The sequence below is a fragment of the Pteropus alecto genome, unplaced genomic scaffold (assembly GCF_000325575.1).
Source record: "Pteropus alecto unplaced genomic scaffold, ASM32557v1 scaffold55, whole genome shotgun sequence".
NCBI lineage: Eukaryota > Metazoa > Chordata > Mammalia > Chiroptera > Pteropodidae > Pteropus > Pteropus alecto.
The window spans coordinates 664,531-684,978 of NW_006436813.1; the positions used below are offsets into that span (position 1 = coordinate 664,531).

Consider the following 20,448-nt stretch of genomic DNA (forward strand, 5'->3'; position numbering starts at 1 on the left):
AACTTCTCAGCTTCTACAACTGTGAGAAATAAGTTTCTGTTGTTTATAAGCCATCTAGTCTATGGTGTCGATATAGCAACCCAAATGGACTAAATAAAACTCATAGATCACATTTATCAATAATGTAAACTTCTAGACAGATCTCAAAGATGCTCATTTCTATTCCTGGACTATTAAAGTTTCCTAGAAACCCAGAAGAGTATTCATATAGGTACTTCTAGGTTCTTTGATCACAACAGCATAAAGTTGGGTTTTAAAAAAATCTTATATGATCCTACTTCACTGGTTAACTTCATTCTAAGTCAGGCTGGTTTTCGCTAAAACTTTGGTCAGAATAGATATGACCTAGAGTAATGTTTCTCAAAACAGAATGTCATGAGCATGCTTTAAAATGATCTATTTTAACATTTCAAGTGCTCGCATAACCTCTGACCAATTATTTCCAAAGGCTGTATTCTACCTCATGAGATAGTCAATGAAATGTTTAAAATGACTATTAGAAAGTTCTCTAGGCTGAACTAAACTTCATTTCCTATTCTTTTGCTCTTCGGGGTTTCACAGAATAAAGTCATTGGTATACTGATAATGCTTAGAATATTTAAAGTCAGTTAGATTCTTCTAGGGATTATGTACTTGAGTCAACTTATAAGGTAAAACTTTCTTATAATCAAATTTTCTCTTGAAGATCTCTTTAATTGCTCACAAAGTAAAATCCTAATAAAGCCGATTTTACCTCCAGGATTGGAATAGACTGTTCTTTTGGCTGGGTTGCAGATAAAGCGGTTAGCTGGCAGTTAGGGGTCATGTTGTATGAAAAATACTTACCTCTATTCACTTGGCATAAATGTATGTTGTTGAAATTACCCATTTGATGCAATATTACAAAATGTTTCTTCAGTGTTTTCCATTAAAAAAAAAACCACTTACTGAGTACATTCAACATGCCAGGCATTGTGCAAGGATGGGGGCATTTGTCACTTATTCATCAGTAAATGTGGACAATTTGTTAACTGAATGGGAAAGCCATTTCCTGAAATAAAGATAACATTTAAAGAGAAAATTAAGAAGAAAAAAGTACAACATGAAAGTGACGTTCTTCAGAGGAAAAAAGGCGGATAGCGATGCAAACAACTCTACTGCTATATCTTGAAAAACAAGTTTACAAGTGTCATTTTCCAGTCTTCTGATATTAAATATTTCATGAAAATTTGACTCATCATTGAAGGAACAATGGTTTGCAGCAAATTCCCAGAGTATTTACTTTTAGGGTTAACTTACAAGAAACTCCAAATACCATTTGTTTAGCAAAATAAAAATAATTTTTCAGTAGGAAAAATGGCAAAGATATCTTCACATGAACAGCTCAATGAATCCTTTCAAGATATATACTTCTAAGGAAAGAAGTCATTTTAGAAACAGACACTAGACTAATCTAGTCCTTTGGATATACTGAAAAACATTTTATTAGTTGTCATAAATGAAAAGCAATAACAAAAAAACCCAGGAGCAAGCATAATGGGATATTCTCAAGAGAGCATTGGTGGACAATTACATCAAGGATTCCCACATCTCTTTGCCATAAGAGGTAAATTTTGTTAAAATAAAGATCAAAAGCAGCCTTGATGAGGAAATTAATTCATTACTGTCCAATACTTGATCGATACTGAAGAAAATGGAAAAAGGCATTCTCCACACCTTTCTGAAGATCGGTGTGGATAGGTAGGGTTTAAGGTAGATGCTGTGTGCAGGAGCCAGACTGATTTTTTTTTTTTTTTTTTAAGCTACCTTCTCTGCAAGTTGATTCCTCCATCACTGGTGTCATTTGAAGAGCAGAAAGGATAATGTGGAAAAGTACTCAATCTTTTAAAATCTTACTAACTGCCATTTACTTCATGACCCTGAACAGCCATCAACCTTCATTTTCTTATCTGTACATTAGGGCTATATGGCTAGTAACTTTAAGGGATAGGAAAGAGCTCAACTAAATTGCAACTTCTAAAAGCATTGTGTGAACCGTAAAACACAATACAGGTAAAATGTATAAAGGACTACAGAGATTTAGACAATTCAGAGGAAAAAAATCTAGCGTGAACTTTTTATTTTGACAAAACAAACTACAAGTTTTACATTCTAAACTCTCAAAGTTTCACTTATATAAAAAATAAGAGACAAGGCATCCTGGACTCCAAGATTTCAGGCATTAATAAAATAGTACCAGCTTTTCAAATCATACAAGCTTAGCTGCATTTTATATACTGTAAAACTGAGGAGAATTGGGACATACATTCACTGGTTTAAAGCGTACCGATAAGAAACACATGAACGTACTTGGGTTTTCTAACCACACAGCTTCATATCAATAAACATCTAAGCAACTGATATACTTTCCATTAATAGTAAGTATAACTCCACAAATGTCAAATTACACAAATCATTTGCTCTGTATAATCTCAATTTAGAAATTGAAAAATAAGAGAAATATAGAGTTAAGCAGCTGAAAATGCTACACGAGCACATCATAGCAAGGAATGCTAAAGAAGTTCCTCTTGGGAATGATTTTTAAAAATTTAAAGTATATTTTATTGGAAAAGTTAAAACCTTTAATGTGAAAAGCAAGTTAAATTAAGTATTGGCCCAATCTCTAAAGATCTAGTAAATTATAGGTTTTGTGCAATTAATTAGTAACATACACATTTAAGAGAGTAATAATACTGATTGTGTAATAGAATACTTAGATGGTTCTGAAGTATCTACTCTCTATCACTTTAGTTTTACATGTCTATGAAAGGTAAAGATTCCTCGGTGGAGAGTTATAGCTTATTCTGTAGTAGATATAGGTAATGTACATATGATTCAGAACAAATGGATGCTTTCACCTTCAGGGAACCTATTTTTAATTTATACAAAATTAGTTTTTCACCCATATGTATGGATAAAAGTGCTTCTCGAATGTACATGACCCATTTCCATAATCCTAAAACAAAATGAAGGCACATAAATGGATAATAGTTTATATATTTTATGTGAATATTTTTCATTACTCTTTAAACAAATTCGATTACTATCTAAAGAGGTACGATAAACTTGTTAAAATTTCTGCAACTTGGGAAATGAAAGATCTAAGGCCTCTCTAAAGACTGCAGTTCCGTGCCATTCACATATTGGTTCATTCACTCTGCAAGCTGTTAAGTCATTCAATCTCTCTATAGGCTGCAAAGTACTTCTGTTTCAGTAATCATGAGAACAGAAAGACTAAGGGAGAGGACTTGTTGAAATCAGTTTCCCACAAAAGTTGTTTTGAATCTTGTTATAAACAGATTTGATATGCTTATAAGTAAAATTTTATAATTATAAAATATTCACCCCAACATATTCAAATGGAATGTAATTAAGAACCACATTGTCTTTAATTTTAACGAATGATATTTTTCACTTATATCACAAAGTGAATTCACAAAGGAATTCAATAGCCAGCAGCTTTTAAATATAGAAAAAGTACCATCTCTTCTCTTTTTCCTTTTTTAAAGTGCTATTTTTAACTGGGTAGATTTACTATCCAGCTTTTCATAACTTCACTGTACTTCTCTAATAGAGTCAAGGACATGGAAAATTGAATGGATTTAGTGTTTTAAACATTTGCAAAATATTGCTACAAAACAGAGACTATGAGTGTGTTTTAGTAGTAAAACAAAAAGTGTACCTTATGTGAGTCATAAAGTTGATTTAATAATTACTTGACAGAAGCATAGGCTAACATTTATGACAATTTTTGCTAATCATCTAAACCAGAGACAGTTTCTGTAGGGAATTCAACTCTAAGCACCATCAAATAGGGTCGTGGCAAATAGAATCAATAAGGTTATATAATCCCAGAATAAAAACCAGCAAATTTAGACTTTTATAATAGCAACAAGAAACAAGTTAGAAATAAGTTAGTGACAAGTTAGTGAAAATCACAACCAAAGGCAGTATTTTACTCAAAAGTACCATAGGTTATTAAAAGTGTTTTTTTTAATTAAAAAATTGTGTAGTTATTAATAATGTACCTTAATACTAAGTGTGGTGGTATCAGTGATAGTTAAGAGAAAATCATACTACAGATCGACTCAAAAGTGAATGCTGCCTGTTACTTCCGTGATTAACGCTGAAATTGCTTTTTAAAAAATAGTTGAATACTACTTACAATACAAATAGGATACCAACAGGATTCCCATTTTTATTCACATTACTTTCTAATTAGTATTTTTGCATTTCAACTCCGACCTGACCTTCAGTAGTTATCTTAAAAAGCAAATGCAATTAGTAAAATAACTACAGGGCAATATATAGTTTTGTTCCCACTTAATATTACCAGTATCATTACAAGTTGCATTTCTTGTTACTCTTGAAAGAGTAACCATTTTTAAAAGCAGATACATAACAACGCCAATATTCATTCCTTACTTTGCATGGCATCCAGTAATGGTTAAATCAAAGGAACCCTCAGTCATCAATTTTGTACCATCAATTTAGATACACTTCTAGTCCTTGGAAACAGGGACTCCAGGGTAGAGGGATGTCATGAAGAAAAGAGGCCTAGGTCAAGGTCTGATGAATCACTTGGAAATCCACCTCACCCGGAGTGCTAGGTGCAATTCCTCCCCACCCATTCCAACCCCCCAAGTAAGAATGCGGAATTTTGCCTAAGACTTTTCTGGTCCCACTTTCTTGCCTACACCCAGCATTCTATTTTGGAAGACAAATAAACCTTAGTACTTTCTAAAAGAAATTATTTTTTACCCAAATACATTGGACTTCGGTCTCAATTTGAATGAAGATGAGTGGCCTTTATGAGGTTGGTCCTCGTCTTCTTCCTCCTCTCCCTCCTCCAGTGGCTGCTCCCGGTCTCTGAAAGAGGGTGTGGTGTGGATGATCTGGGTTCGGAAGCGGATTTTGTTGAGTCTGGGTTTTATCCGCCCACTAGAGCTGCCTGAGGCTTTGCGACCTGGATCCTTTGCTTTCCCTCCAGCCCATCCCTCAGCCAAGTGGTGGTGGTGTTGATGATCTACTCCATCCTCCAGGACGTGAGAGAGTTTGCTGGTGATGAGGTTAGAGGGGAGCACCTTTGACAGTCTCCAGCGCCCACCTCCGCTGCCGGTGGCGCTCTCTCCGTCGTCCTCGTCCAGGGCTCCCACCAGGTTCTTGATCTCCTCGGCGATGCTCGGACTCAGGTACTGCGAGGCCTTTTTCCCACTGTAGTCTCTGATATCCACGTCTGCGTCGTAGGCCCCCACCAGCAACTTCACTACCTCCACGTGCCCGTGCATGGCTGCCAAGTGCAGAGCAGTGTAGCCTCCACTGGTCCTGGCATTGATGTTCACAGGCAGATGGTGTTTGTTGGCAAAGTTGACCAGCATGGCCAGGAGCTCCTGCTTGCCGTGCTTGGCAGCCCAATGCAGGCAAGTGAAGCCAGTGATGAAGTCCCGTTTGGTCAGTAGGCCAGGCTCGCAGGTGAGCAACGCGTCTAGGCTGTCCCACTTGCCGTCTGAGGCTGAAATCATCCAGGCGTGCTCCAGAGGATCTAGGGTCACCGAGCCCCCGCTGCTGCTCTCCTCCTCTGCCGAAGACGAAGCAATGGAAGCACTGTCCGAGTCACCCCCGCTTTTGCCGCGTCCTCCCCCAGAGAAGCCCCCGGGGCTGCTGCCCCCAGGAAAGACGCTTCTCTTCAGCTGCGGGGAGCTGCCCATCACAAGGTCCAGGAGGTTTTGGCGAGTAGACCTCGGGGTGGTGGCCCCCGAGAAGGAGCTTCCCTCTTCCGCCTCCTCGCAGCCGTGGGGCGGGGGCTCCAGGTCCTCGCTGGGCGTTGGGGACGATCCCCGGGCTGGAGACTGCGCATCGCGCCGCGAATTCTTCCAGGCCCCGCCACTCAAGGACGGTCCGCTCCGGCTGTCGCCGGCTAGGCTTGGCGGCCCGAGAGTGGTGGCGGAGGGCTTCCCATCGTCCAGCTCGCAGCCCGGACTCGGGGGCGCCACGGAGGACGCCGCGTCGGAGGACAGGCCGCTCTCCCAGCAGCACTTGGCCCGGCCGTCAGGCACCTCCAGGTCGCCGCCGCGGGGCTCGGGCTCTGCGGTCACCGAGATGCGGGGCAGGTCCCGGGGGGGCGCGGTCTCGGGCGACGGTGGGCCCTCGCAGAACCTCCTCTTGAGGTGCACATACTGGGAACCGTCGGCGGGATCGGTGCGCACCGTGGCCACGGCGTTGACCAACTCCTTGAAGCGGGCGCGGGCGCGGCTGCGCTGCTCCGGCTCGCCGCCCAGGGCACCCCTAAAGTGCTGCACTAGCTCGGCGCGCCGGACCCGGCCCCCGCGCTCCGTGAGGAAGCGCAGCACCGCCTCGGGGCCGAGCTCCGCCGGCTCCTCCATCCGTGGAAGCGCTGCTCGTTTGGCGGTGGGCGGCTCAACCCGGCCCCATCACGGCCCGACCTAAGATGTGCGCTTCGACGAACTTGGAGTCCGGAGGGTTCCTCAGGCTCCAAGCCTCGCGACTGCGGCCAGAGGAGCCGCCACCGCCTTACTGGTGCCTCGCCCAGCGCAAACACGCCCCCGGCAGCCCCGCCCCCGTCCCGCCCACTTCCGGTCCCCGCGCTGGCCGCAATCTCGGCTCCTGCCGACCGCTAGTGAACACGGCTCGCTCCGCCCCGTGCCCCGCCCACTTCCGGCCCTCCCGCAGTCGGCAGTCGCGGTTCCCGCCAGATGTCTCTGGCTAGCTGAAGAGTCCTGGCTTTATTTCCTGGCATCTTCTCCCTCATGTCCCCAGTCTCCTCCAGTCTCACTTCCCCCTTCATTGCCTAGTCTTATAAAACATCGAGGGGCACTCCTGCGAGAGGTTCGCACCCCGCCGCGCGTCACTGAGCCCACTAGGCTCGGCCCCTCCCCTTTCCCCGACCTCCGGCGGAGGCCGGCCCCTCCCGTTGCACCGCCTTCGGCCCGCGCCCCGCACGTTAAGCCCTCCCGGTCCCCCTTGGCTCCATCCGCCGCTGGGACGCGCCGCTCGGGGGCTGGGGCTGAGACCGCCGCTTCGCTCACCTCCGTTCGGGACCATGACCTCTGAGGTGGCGCGGCACTTGGTGAGTCCGGCCGACCCCTCACGCCTCCTCCACTGCCTTTCCACCGGGGCCTGGCTCCCAGGACCCCCGCCCCGCCTTCCTCGGGGTCCCAACGTAACTTCCTCAGTCTGGAGCTCAGGGCGGCAGCCGAGTCCCGGCCGCGTCCGGTCCAGGGGTTGATGGTGACCTGCGCCCCTCCGCGACCCCCGGTCCTCTCGGGCTCCCGCTACCTGCCATCCCGACTGGGCAGGGAAGAGGGATCCTCTGTCTCCAGCTGTAGCCCGGGGAGGCATGTGGCGGATCTGCTTCCAACCGGGGGCGCAGGGCGCGCCCCTCCCAGCTCGCTGAGCGCGCCATGCGGGAGTGGCTGGAAGTTTTTGCCTGGCTTACCAGTCTTTGTCAAAAGTTAAATCTGAAACAGTGATTGTAGGTGCATCATTTTTATAACGGTTTTGAGCGTATAGGACAGATTAATATAATAGCAGTGATCTCTTACAGTTGTATACTGACTTTTTGAATATTAATTTTTATTTTTTAATTACCGTTGACATTCAATATTATATATTAGTTACAGGTGCCTAGCGTAGTGGTTAGATATTTAATATACAAAGTGATTCTCCTGATAAGTCTAGTGCACACCTGGAGTTATTACAATATTGTTGACTGTATTTCCTATATTGTACTTTATATCCTCATAACTATTTTGTAACTACCAATTTGTACTATTTAAACCCTTCACCTTTTTCACCCAAACTCCCCCAAAACCCCCTTCTACCTGGCAACCATCAATTTGTTTTCTGTATCTGAAGCTGTTTTTTTGTTCATTTATTTTGTTCTTTAGATTCCACATGTAGGTGAAATCAAATGGTATATGTCTTTCTCTGCCTGATTTATTTTATCCTAGCATAATATCCTCTAGGTCCATCCTTGTCTCAAATGGTAAAATTTTCATTCTTTTTTCATTCTTTATCCAATTCTCTATTGATGGGCGCTTGGATTACTTCCGTATCTTGGCTATCGTGAATAATGCTGCAGTGAACGTGGGGCGCATGTATCTTTTCGAATTAGTGTTTTGGATTTTTTCAGATAAATACCTAGAAGTGAAATTGCTGGGTCATAATATGGTTCTATTTTTAAGTTTTTGAAGAACTTCCATGCAGTTTTTAATAGTGGCTGCACCAGTTCATAGTCACCAACAGAGCACAAGAGTTTCTTTTTCCCCACATCCTCACCAGCACTTGTTTTCTGATTTATTGATGATAGCCATTCTGACAGGTGCGAAGTGATATCTCATTATGGTTTTAATTGGATTTTCCTGATGATAGTGACTGAGCATCTCTTCCTATTGTCTATTGGCCATCTGTATATACTCTCGGGTGAAATGTCTATTCAGGTTCTCTGCCCATTTTTTAATGGGATTTTTTTTGTTGTTATTAAGTTTTATGAGTTCTTTATAAATTTTGCATAATAACTCCTTATTGAATGTATTATTAGCAAATAATCTTCTTCTGATCGGTAGGTTGTCTTTTCGTTTGATTAATGATTTCCTTTGCTGTGCAAAAACTTTTTAGTTTGACGTAGTCCCGTTTGTTTATTTCGTTTGTTTGTTTCCTTTGCCTGAGGTGACATATCAGAGAAAACATTACTAAGAGCAGTGTCAGAGAGTTTACTGTCTATGTTTTCTTCTAAGAGTTTTATGGCTTCAAGTCTTACATTTGAATCTTTAGTCCATTTTGAGTTCATCTAGTTTCATTTTTTGCATGTATCTGTCCAGTTTTCCCAACACCGTTTATTAAAGAGACTGTCTTTACCCCGTTGTATATTCTTGCCTCCCTTGTCATGGATTAATGGCCATAGAGACATAGGGTTTATTTCCTGGGTGCTCTCTTCTCTTCCATTGATCTATGTGTCTGTTTTCATCCCAGTACTATATTGTTTTTTATTACTATAACCTTATAGTATAGTTTGCTATCAGGTAGCATGGTACCTCGAACTATATTCTTCTTTCTAATGATTGCTGGAATCTTTTGTGTTTCTATATAAATTTCAGATTTATTTGTTCTAGTTCTGAAAAATGCCATTGGTATATTGATGGAGATTGTATTAAATCTGTAGATTACTTTGGGTAATATGGATGTTTTAATGATGTTAATTCTTCCTATCCATGAGCACCATATATGTTTCCATTTGTACCTTCTTCAGTTTCTTTCTTCAGTGTCATATAATTTTACTTCCTTAGTTAAATTAATTCTTAGGTTTTTTTTTTTTGACGCAATTGTAAATGGAATTGTTTCCTTAATTTCTCTTTCTAATAATTTGTTATTGGTGTATTGAAATGCAGCCAGTTTCTGAATATTAATTTTGTATCCTGCTAGTTTACTGAATTTGTCAGTTCTAATAGTTTTTTTTTGGTGGCATCTTTAGGGTTCTTTATATATAGTATCATATCATCAGCAAATAATGAGTTTTCTTACTTTCCAATTTGGATGCCTTTTATTTTCCTTCTCTGATTACTGTGACTAGGACTTCCCATTTCCCTGACTGTTTACTCATTGGAGTCCCAGTTTGCTCCTTCTTTTTTTTACCCAACTGTGTGGTTGCCCAAGTTGTCCTTCATTAGGATTTGATCTCCCCAACCCTCTTTTTATTTTTCAGCCTTGGCACCCTCATACCTTCAAAGAATACATGTGACTGATTTGCCTGGTATTTTGTACCTTTCAAATCATTTTTATGTATTTATCTCATTTGCTGATATCCAGTGGATCTCAAAGTGTGGTCACAATTATTTTCCTAACAATACCAAGCTGTTATTTGCCTTTTCATACACATTCTCTTATGAGTGTACATTGAATTTTCCAGAAGCTACATGTTGTGGAGTGACCACACCCTTCTGAGGGCTAATGGAATGTGTCCTTGTATATACTTGTCTTTTTAAATTTTTATATTTTAATTTCTAATACTATAAATAGTAATTGTAATTCATGCAAACAAAAGCTCTTTGGGAGCCTGAGACAAAACGTTTGAGAATTACTTACTAGTCTAAACAATATCCTGAATTAGAAATCGAGGTTGTAGGAACAGAGTTCAGATTGTAGTCTGAGAGATTAGGTGATGTGTCCAAAGAAATACAGCCAGTTTCTTTGATAGGGCCTGGACAAGGATTTTTCTCCCTTATTCAGCCCAGGTCTCTTTCCACCCTATGGTGTATTTAGAGATCTCTCAATTTTTCTGTCCGGATTGCCTCGTTATATGTTGTGTGCATGTGTGAGTGAGGAAAATGTATTTTATAAACTTTGGTTCATAGTAATCTTCAGAATTACATGGTCTGAAGAGAAGACTATTTATTTAGTGTTGGATATCTTGTCAATTGCTGTAGTTATTTTGCAATACAGTAATAAGGCCACCTTTATTTTCTAATTAAACATTTTATTTTTAAGATAACTGTAGATTCACATGCAATAGAGATCCCTGTATCCTTTATCTAGCTTTCTTCAATAATAACATTTACAGAATCATAGTACAAGACCAGAGCTAGGACATTGACATTGATATTATGAAGATAGAGAAGTTTCCATCACCATATGAATCCCTCAGGTTGCTCTTTTATAGCCATAGCCACTTCATTTTCAACACACCTACTCCTTAACCTCCAACAACCACTAATCTGTTTTTCATTTTTATAATTTTGTCAATTCATCATTTACATAACTGAATCACAATACTTAACCTTTTGGGGTTGGATTTTTTTCGCTCAGCAAAATTCTGTGGAGATTCGTCCAGGTTGTTGGATGTATCATTAGTTTGTTCCTTTTAATTGCTGAGTAGTATTTCATGGTATGGCTGTACCACACTTTGTTTGAAGGACATCTGGGTTTTTTCCATTGTTGGGCTATTATGAATAAAGGTACTATAAACATCATGTACAGTACCATGTAATGTAACAACGAAAACATAAGTCTTCAGTTCTCTAGGATAAATTCCCAGGAGTACAGTTGCTAGGTCATGTGTCGGTTGCCTTTAGTTTTATAAGAAATTGTTAAACTGTTTCCCAGAGATTCTGCACATTTTCCATTCCTACCAACAATGTATGAGGGATCAGGCTCTCTACATCCAAACTAGCATTTGGTTTCTATTTTTAATTTAGACATTCTAATAGGTATGTAGTGAGACATTTGTTTTTAACTTGTGTTTCCTTAATAGCTAATGATGTTTAACATCTTTTCATGTACTTATTTGCCATCTGCATATTCTCTTCAGTGAAATGTTTCATTTCTCTTGTGTTTTCTAATTGGAATTTTTAATTGTTTTAGAATTTTTCAAATATATTTTAGATACTAACCCTTCCTTGATGTGTGATTTGCAAATGTTTTTTCTCTCAGTCTGTAGTTTTTTCTTAGTGTCTTTTGCAGAGAAAAAGTTTTTAATTTTGATAAATTCTATTTTTTTTTCAATTTTTCCTCCTAAGTTAAATTGAAGAATTATTTGCCTAACCCTAGCTCTCAAAGGTTTTCTCTTATTTTTTTTTCTTCTAAAAGTTTTCTAGTTTATATTTTACATTTAAGCCCGTGACCCATTTTGAGTTAATTTTTATATAAGGTGTGAGACATAGTTCGAGGGTCATTTTTTTGGACTATAGATGCTCCAGCACCATTTGTTGAAATGGCTGCCTGTCCTCTTTTGAATTGATTTTGCACTTTTGTCAAAAATCATTTGAGCATATTTGTGTGGATCTGTTTTTGAGTTTTCCGCTAGCATACAGTCTTGATTCCCATAGCTGTATAGTCTTGAAATAGAATAGATTGATTCCTCTCATCTTATGATTCCCCCCTCCCCCCAAAAAGGCTGTTCTAGTTCCTTTGCCTTTCCTTATAAATTTAGAATAGTCTTATCTATATATTAAAAAATTTTGCTGGGATTTTGATAAGAATTACATTAAATCTGTACATCAGTTTAGGGAGAATTAATATCTCTATTATAGTGAGTCTTCCAACTTATAGACACGGTATTTCTCCCCACTTCTTTATATTTTATTTTATTTTTTATCAGTATCATGTAGTTTTCAGCATACAAGTCCTGCATATGTTTTGTTAGAATTACAGTGCCCCCCGCCCCCAACACACACACCCTGGGTGCATACATTCCAAGATCCCAAGTGGATCCCTGAAACTGTAGGTAGTTACTGAACCCTATGTATGCCATGTTTTTTTTTTTTCCCCTATACATCCTTTTCACTTAAAAGAGGAGCACTTTACAGATTCTCTTTGGCATATCCAAATTAACAGCTTTGGGGCCATTATTAAGTAAAATAATGGTTACTTGAACACAAGCACTGCAGTACTGTTGATCTTATAACCGAGATGCTACTAAGTGAATAACAGGTGGGTAGCTAACACAGTGTGGATACTCTGGATTCACGTCCTCAGTGAGATGGAGCAGGATGGTGTGATATTTCATAATGCTACTCAGAACAGCATGTGATTTAAAACTTATGTTTTTTTCCTAGAATTTTCCATTTAATATTTTTAAACTGAGGTTGACCGTGGGAATTAAAACCATGGAAAGCGAAATCAAGATAAGGGGGAGGACCATGTACACCTATTTCATTATTTTAGCAGTTGTAAATGGTATTATATTTTTAATTTCATCATCCACATATTCCTTGTTAGTATATAAAACTACAGTTGGTTTTTGTATGTTTGTGTCTTGTATCTTTTGACTTTGATGAATCATTTATTCTAGGAGTTAGGATTCCTAATAGATTCATTAAGATTTTCTACATAGAAAATCATGTCATCAGCACATAGAGATGGTTTTATTTTTTCCTTTGCAAATTTGTATGCCTTTTCTTTCCTGCCGCCTGTCCTGCTGGCTAGGACTTCTAGCGTTATTTGAATGAGTGGTGAGAACAGACATCTTTGCCATATTTCTGATGTTGTGGGGAAAGTATTCAGTCTTTTATCACAGCTGTAGGTTTCTTTGTAGATGCTCTTTATCAAATTCATGGGGGTTATTGGTCTGTAGGTTTTTGTGCTGCCTTTGGTTTGGTAATATTAGCTTCATTAAAACCATTGGGAAGTGTTCCCTCTTCTGTTTTCTGGAAGAAATTGTGTAGAATTGGTGTTAATTTTTCTTTAAATGTTTGTCAGGATTCTTTGAAACTATCTGAGCTTGGAAATTTCTTTTAGAGGAATTTTAAAATTACAAATTTAATTTCCTTAATAGTTACCTGAATATTTATATTATTTTATTTTGGATGAGTTGTGGTTTTGTGATTCATTTCTTCCAAGTTATCAAATTTCTGTGTATAGAGTTGTTCATAGAATTCACTTATTATCTTTTTGATGTCTTCAGGGTCAGTAGTGATATTCCAAAATCTGTTTCATTTCCAATGTAATGTGTTTTTTTGCCTTTCTTTGTCAGTATTGCTAGAAGTTTGTCAATTTCATTTAGCCTCTCAAAGAACCAGCTCTTTGTTTTGTTGATTTTTCTCCTTTACTTTTCTCTTTTCAATATATAACTGATTTCTGATCTTCTTTTCTTTTGCTTGCTTTTGGTTTATTTTGCTCTTCTTTTTCTGAGTTCTCAAAGTGAGAACTTAGATCATGGAGTCGAGACTTTTCCTTTTTTCTAATGCATGCACTTGGTGATATAAATTTCCCTCTCAGCAAGACTTTAGCTTGTGTCTCACAGATTTTGTTATGTTTTCAGACTTTTTTTTTTTTTTTTTAATAGAATTGGACATTAAGACTCAGGGAGGTTTAGTATCTTGCTCAAGGAATCACAGCTAGTGACGGTGAGATCTACTTTTGGCCATGTTGTCTCTTTCACTATCTCCAGTATGTTTTTGTTAGTAATTGTAGAAGTTTTATAATTGAAGAGATCTTGACTATATCGTTCTTTATTGCTGACTATTTTCCTACTTTTGGAAAGTAGTGATAGTGGATCTTGAAATAATGTTGACTACCTTCTCCTGTCTTCTGAGAAACACCATCATAAATTTCTCCTTCAGACTGTCCTTAGGAAATCTTTTAAATGGTGTCTAAATCTTTTAAATTCCTATCTGTCTTTGTCATTTCCTGTTTCAGCTGCAGGGCTTCTGAACTCTTTCTTTTTCAGTGAGAAATAATTTTTGTATCTTAGAGGTGTTCCTCATTTGTTTTACTTTCTATATTAAAGTTGTGATTCTTAATTCTTTCCTTTGATGTCTTGGAGTTAGTTACCACCTCAGTGCCTTTGTGTATTCCCATTCTCCATCTGGAGTGACATCCTCTTTCCCACTGATCCAGATCCTATAATCATTATTAGATAGTGAAAGACCAAGTTCCTGCCCCACCTCCGAAGCTTTCCCATAGATAGGATCTTAACTCTTGGCAGTTTGTCATACTGCTCTTTTACCATTAGTCATATACCACCTTGCAATATCACCCAATATGTGTTTTGTATTGTTACTTAACTTTTTTACATCAGTTAAATTTTATTGATCCTTGTATGCCTCCCTTCCCCCACAATGAAAAGATCTGTCTTCTGGAAGAGCAACCTGTAATATTCTTTGTATCCTCCATAGCCATGATCATATATCTTCGAGGACAGGTGTTGATAATTTTTTATATAGATAATATGTTCACCTTTAATCATTTTATTCTCGTTGAATGTTCAGTGCATAAGTTATACTCTTGCAGACAGCCAAGAGCTGTTTGTTGGTATGCATTTATGTTCTAATGAAGCTCCACCCTCCACCAGGCTGTACACTCTTAGTGTCATATCTTTTATGTGGTCCCAGACTGTAACTATTTGTATTGATTATGTATGTATGTATGTCTGTATGCATGTATGTATGTATTTGGAAGAGGAGGTATGAGGGTGTTTTAAATTTTTATATTTTGCTATAGAATAGATTTTCTCTCTTTAAGCATATGTATTAATCCCTCATTTTGAACCATATTGAATCTGATTTTCTCAGCTTAAGATTTTTAAGTAAGTATTCCTAGTACAAAATACCTGATTCTCAAAGCTTTTCACTGAGACTTTAATTTTTGTACTTTCTTCTGATTATAACTGGGAGGAAGTTTGATTTAGATGATGCTTTATTTAAAAAATTGAATACCTTGTGGAATTTGTATCTACTACTGATTTGAAGATCATGGAAATACAAATCACATTTCTCATAGTATCAATACCCATAACCAAAAGATTTAAAACTCTCATTTTAAATACTTTTAGAACAAATATTATGATTTAGTAGACTAGGATATAGCACTTATACTTTGTTAGTATCACTTTTAGTAAATATACATGTTTTGCTCAGTATTCCTCCTGTCTTTGAAATTTTGTATTTGACAGTTACATTTCTTTAAAATAAACTTCTTTTTTGGTGTTTCTTTAAAAGTCCAGAGATTTTTCATTGATGAGTTGGCTGAAGTAGTTTAGATCCAATGGAACTCAAAGTTCATTACATTATATGATTCATTCCAGAACTTGTCATTTCAAAGGTGAATTTTTGTTTGCCAGTCCTAAAGTCGTTCAGAATTATATTTTGACAGCCTCCTTTTCCTTGTCTTTGTTTTGATTGATTTAAATAATGTCACATCAGATATACAGGTTTCCCTTTTGCTACCTACAAACCTTACTGTGATAGACATGTGAAGGTGTGTGATTAGAGTGTTACCTAGTTAGAGAAGTTCCATGTCTTGGGTGTTCTGGAACAGTGCCAGTTGTCTAAGTATCATGATACTTCTAGACCATGTGTTTGGAGCATCTGTTTTAAGAATCATGGTTACCATATTCTGTCGGTAACCATGAATTACTGTATTGGGAATTCTAGAATTTCCAGATTTCTTTCAGACCCTAAAAAAATTTAAATTATGGAATAAATAAATGGTTGGGGTGAATTTTAAAAAGTGAACTGAGTATTGAGACTAGAAAAGGAAGGTAAAAAAAGTTTTTTGACAGTTTTTTGAAATTCAACCTTGAAATTGAAGCTGAGGAAAATGAGCCCAGGCTTTAGAATTTCACTCATACTTCTTTCTGTTACAAGGAAAGATGTTTAGATACTCAAATAAGAGGAAATGGTAGCATATACGATGTGAACATGGGAGAGTTAAGTCTATAGAACTTCTGTTAGGGATGAGGGATGAGGCTACACCCTCTCAGCAATATTCCATTTAAGGCTATTCCAAATCTTTTTCCATCTAGAGAATCCTAAATTCTGTGATATCTGGGCCTGAGACAACGGACAGATATAGAAGTAAGTATATGGCAGTTTAGTAGAGATTGCATAGTAATCATTTAGTTAACAAAGAGTATGTTCCAAAAGTGTTTATTACCAGAGGTAGAAATTATATAGGATGAATAGGGTTATTTTCTAAGATAACAGACCTGAGTATATAATTTAAATATGAATTAAATAATGGCATATGTTGAAAAAATATATAGTATACATAGTGAGGAATAAGCGGGGTTAAGGTTAAGGGGAAAGGAGAAGAGATAATTTCTGTTTGAGATACGGAAATGGGAAGAGACCAAGAGGACGAGCTGGTTCTGCAGGTCCTTGCCAGATATGATGGGTTCCTTAGCCTTTCCAAGCTAGTTTCGGGCATCATTAGCTATTAAGGAAACACAAGATAAGGTGGGAGAACTGTGAGACTTCTCTGATTTCTTTTCCCGTCTCTTAAGAACCAGATCAAGTTTATCCTACCCTGTGTGGGCTATTTTTATGGAGGCAGCATGATATGTATAGGAAGAGGTCATCAATAATGAAATATTAGATAGAGAGTATATTGATGGATATCATAAATATTTTATAAATAGTCTCTACTCCAGTTTTTTCATGAACACATGTGAACACAGTGATACTTTAGCTCAGTTGAATGTATACTCTAGCCAGAACAATACTTTGGGCTATGAATTGAGCCAGAATTGCTTGGATGATTTTTGAAAATTAAAAAGATATTTTTGTTATAAAGGACCTTTGTTTTAAGAGACGTGCTTAACTAGGGTAGTCCGAAATGAGCAGATGAGAAATTGTCCTTATTGACAAATTGGTGGCTGGTACCACTCAGTCTGTAGCTCAGTGATCCAGGACTTCAGGAAAAAAGACATTGAATTATCCCTGACCTCCAGTGTAATCTTCAGCATTTCTTATTTATATTACATGCAATTCACATTAAAGAGTCTTTTCTCCTCTTAGGATAGTATAGCTAGGTCAGAGAAAGTTAGTCATTGGGTTGCTTTCCTAATGCCTAGTGAGATCTTGGGAATCAAGAAAGTAAGAGTGTCATTCGCAGTGAACACAAGTGGGCAGTTTTGATTTTGCACCAGACTGGGTGAAGAGACCGGAGAAGGCAGGACAGCGTGGGACAGGGCTACGAAAGGAATGTGAGAAAATACTAAATGCAAACTTTGCCTGTTTCAAGGTTTATCTAGAGCATTATTTCTTAACCATTTTTTCATTATTGACCATTCAGTTAAATTTAATCAAATCTAATTAATTAGTAACAGATTTAATTAATCCAATTAATTGATTAACTTTAAGTTCTTCCTAATGAAGGGGAATTCAATAGTAAATAAATTGTTTTTCAGATAGAGTTGAGCTTTAGAGGACCACAAACCATTGTTTGTTTGTTTTTTTTTTATCCCCCTAAAACCAGTTTCCACCACCTTTGGAAGGGTAATATCCTCATCGAGAATGCATCATCTGCAGTTAGGCTTTCTAGGAATAGGGCAACTAATGTGCTTTCTTTTTAGTCTGCTGCCAGATTTGAAAGCTTAGTCTAGGACTATAAATGGTCTGTACATTATGGGTTAAGTAAGACATTTGTGAACCTACTCAGGATCTTAACTCCCTTTATAATATCATTTCTGTGGAAACTGTATTTTAAATCCAAGAAGCTCACTAAAATTAACTCTTGGAAAATACAACCTATTTGTAAGATTGTGATATTTACTAGCTTTAAATTATATAAAGAATGAAGACTTTGTAAAAGCTCAATATCGAGCTAAGTATTAAAGGAAGAGATGGCCATAGAATAGCAGAAGAACTGGCTGGATATTTTAGGCAGGAAGAATATGCATCATCTCAGACCTCATTTATATCCTCAACCTTAAAATGACATGAAATGTCTTTCAACTGTATTTACTAGTCATGAAAAAAAATATATTTTTCTTTAATGTATATATATTTAAAACTAGAGGGAACTTTAGGCAATACTTTTAACTTTTTGGAGATATTTTTACTTTTTTAGCAGTCTACTAATCTCTAAAGATCTTCGCAAATGTTAAAATATTCAAGATATATTTTTATATGAATTTGTCCTTTGCCACTTTGACTATATCCACAGGAATAACTGCATGCTACCAAATGCCACAGTGCATTCACTATGGCAAATACTTCAGTACTTACGTCATCAAATATATCCACCCAGCCTCATGAGCTGAGTACTACTGTCTCCATTTTTTTTTTTTCCCAGATGTGGGATGAGGATTATCTTTCTCAAATTTTGTTCTCAGATTTTTGAACAAACTCTCTTGTTTTTATGTTGTCATTGTACCACCTCGCCCTAGGCCCTCATACCTGACTTTGGCAGTTACTTAGTGCACTAGCAGTTTGCATTTGTTGCCACCAAAATTAGTTAATTCTAATAGCTAATTAAGCCATGGATTTATACTGATGTCATGGTCTCTTCTCTATTGTGACATGAGTCATTGAGATAATTCTAGGGGCTCTCTGTTTTGGAAGAAGATAGGCTGATTCATACAGTAATAGAGGTTCTGTTGTATAGAAAAGAATTATAATTTACAGTTTCTACATAATTCTGAGGGCCAAAAGAACCTAATACTGAATTATAATTTGAACAGTTGGAGAAAATATTATAATCTCATTTTGTATTTGCATATTTTGCTGTATATTTTCTTTTTTATTGCTTCTTACAGGATAACCATACATATATTGTCTTAATCATTTTGTTTATCCTCAAATAGGCTGTTTTTGTTAGCAACTACTTTCCCAATACATGATTACTTTTATTTAGAAAATTTTGTTATATATTTATGAATTAGCATTTTCATTGAGGTATAATTTATGTACAGTGAAATTTACTCTTTTTTAATATAAAGTTCCAGGAGGTTTGGTGAATGTTTATAGTTGTGTAACCACAACTGCAGACATATAGAAAACAGTTTCATCTCCATCCTCCCCAAATTCCTTTATGCTTCTCTGTAGTCTTCCTAATCTCTGACAATCACTGATAAATTTTCTGTTTCTATTTTTTTTGCCTTTACCAGAATTTCGTATGTATGGAATTATCATAGCCACCATTTTTTAAAAAGATGCCTTTCTCCATTGAAATGCATTTGTACCTTGTTGAAAAATCTACCCCGCCCTTCTACCCCACCCTTCATTCCCACCTTGACTGTCTGGATGACATCACTCTGTTTCCTGGAGTCCTGGTAGTTGACCACTTTATTCCTCATTGCCATTTCGAGATCATTCTTCTCTCTTCCCTAAGTATTCCCAGTTTTGACTCTCACTTAGCTATCATACTGTATACTTACCACCTTTCTTTGTCCAGTCATCTCTGAAACCCCACCGCTCCCTGTGCTTGATGGTGTTGCTGCTGGCTCCTTGTAATTCTGTAACATTAAACCTGTGGTAATTCTGGGGGATTTCAATATCCACACAGATTATCCATTCAGTACCCTGCCTTTCGGTTTTTGACCTCCTCTTCTAAAATATCTTGTGCGCCCTATCCTACTTTAGCCTCTCTTTCTTATAGTTAATACTTTGACCTTCTCCTTACCCAATAACTGCATATAATCCAATAATCTCAGTTTCAGGCATTCCACTCTGACCACACCTCCTACCTTGCCTGTGTACTCTCTCAGGTATTCAGATCCTACAATTGTCTGACCTGATCTGTTGCTCCTACTGCCTTTCCCCTTTCCCTTGTATTCTGCATTCCTTCTTTTCCGTTTTTTTTTTTTTTTTTTTTTTTACCCAGCTTTAAATTAGTCCTTACAACATTTGTAACCATTTCCTTGCATGTCTCGGTTCCCTCTTTTACTCCATCATTCTCCCCTGACAAAACCCCGTACCTACTTAAACTGTCCCTGGACTCCACTCTTGCACCCTCACAGCTGAATATGACAGAGGAAAATCATGCTGAATGGTTTCACTTTACTGTCATGACCACTAAACCCAAGAAGCTGCCTAAAAATTATACTGTATTTTCCTCATTCACACTCTCATTCTTCTAGAACAAGGGTTGGCAAACTTTTAAAGGGCCAAATAGTAAAAATTTTCAGCTTTGTGAGCCATAAGGTCTCTCACAATTACGTAACTCTTTTGTGACCTGAAATCAGCCACACAT

At 38.1% G+C, this 20,448-nt stretch overlaps 2 protein-coding genes across 5 annotated transcripts in view; one reads left to right on the top strand and one right to left on the bottom strand.

The window, feature by feature from the left end:
* Positions 1–1,445: 1,445 nt before the first annotated feature.
* SOWAHC (sosondowah ankyrin repeat domain family member C) lies at positions 1,446–6,576 on the bottom strand. Its single transcript, XM_006914244.3, has one exon. The coding sequence runs from the start codon at positions 6,399–6,401 to the stop codon at positions 4,776–4,778; it is 1,626 nt and encodes a 541-aa protein (XP_006914306.1). The 5' UTR covers positions 6,402–6,576; the 3' UTR covers positions 1,446–4,775.
* Positions 6,577–6,771: 195 nt separating this feature from the next.
* The window catches only part of SEPT10 (septin 10), a 67,509-nt gene continuing 53,832 nt past the window's right edge, over positions 6,772–20,448 (top strand). For 2 of the 4 annotated variants that reach the window (XM_025048491.1, XM_025048492.1), the window contains exon 1: positions 6,773–7,105. In XM_025048491.1, the coding sequence (XP_024904259.1) occupies positions 7,079–7,105 (27 nt within the window). In that variant the 5' untranslated portion in view covers positions 6,773–7,078. Of the gene's footprint in view, positions 7,106–20,448 lie in introns of all 4 variants that reach the window. The other 2 variants (XM_025048490.1, XM_006914245.3) reach the window with 2 other exon arrangements.

Bases quoted from the DNA above. Each gene is read 5' to 3' on its own strand.
- SOWAHC (XM_006914244.3), bottom strand. From the start codon at position 6,401: ATGGAGGAGCCGGCGGAGCTCGGCCCCGAGGCGGTGCTGCGCTTCCTC.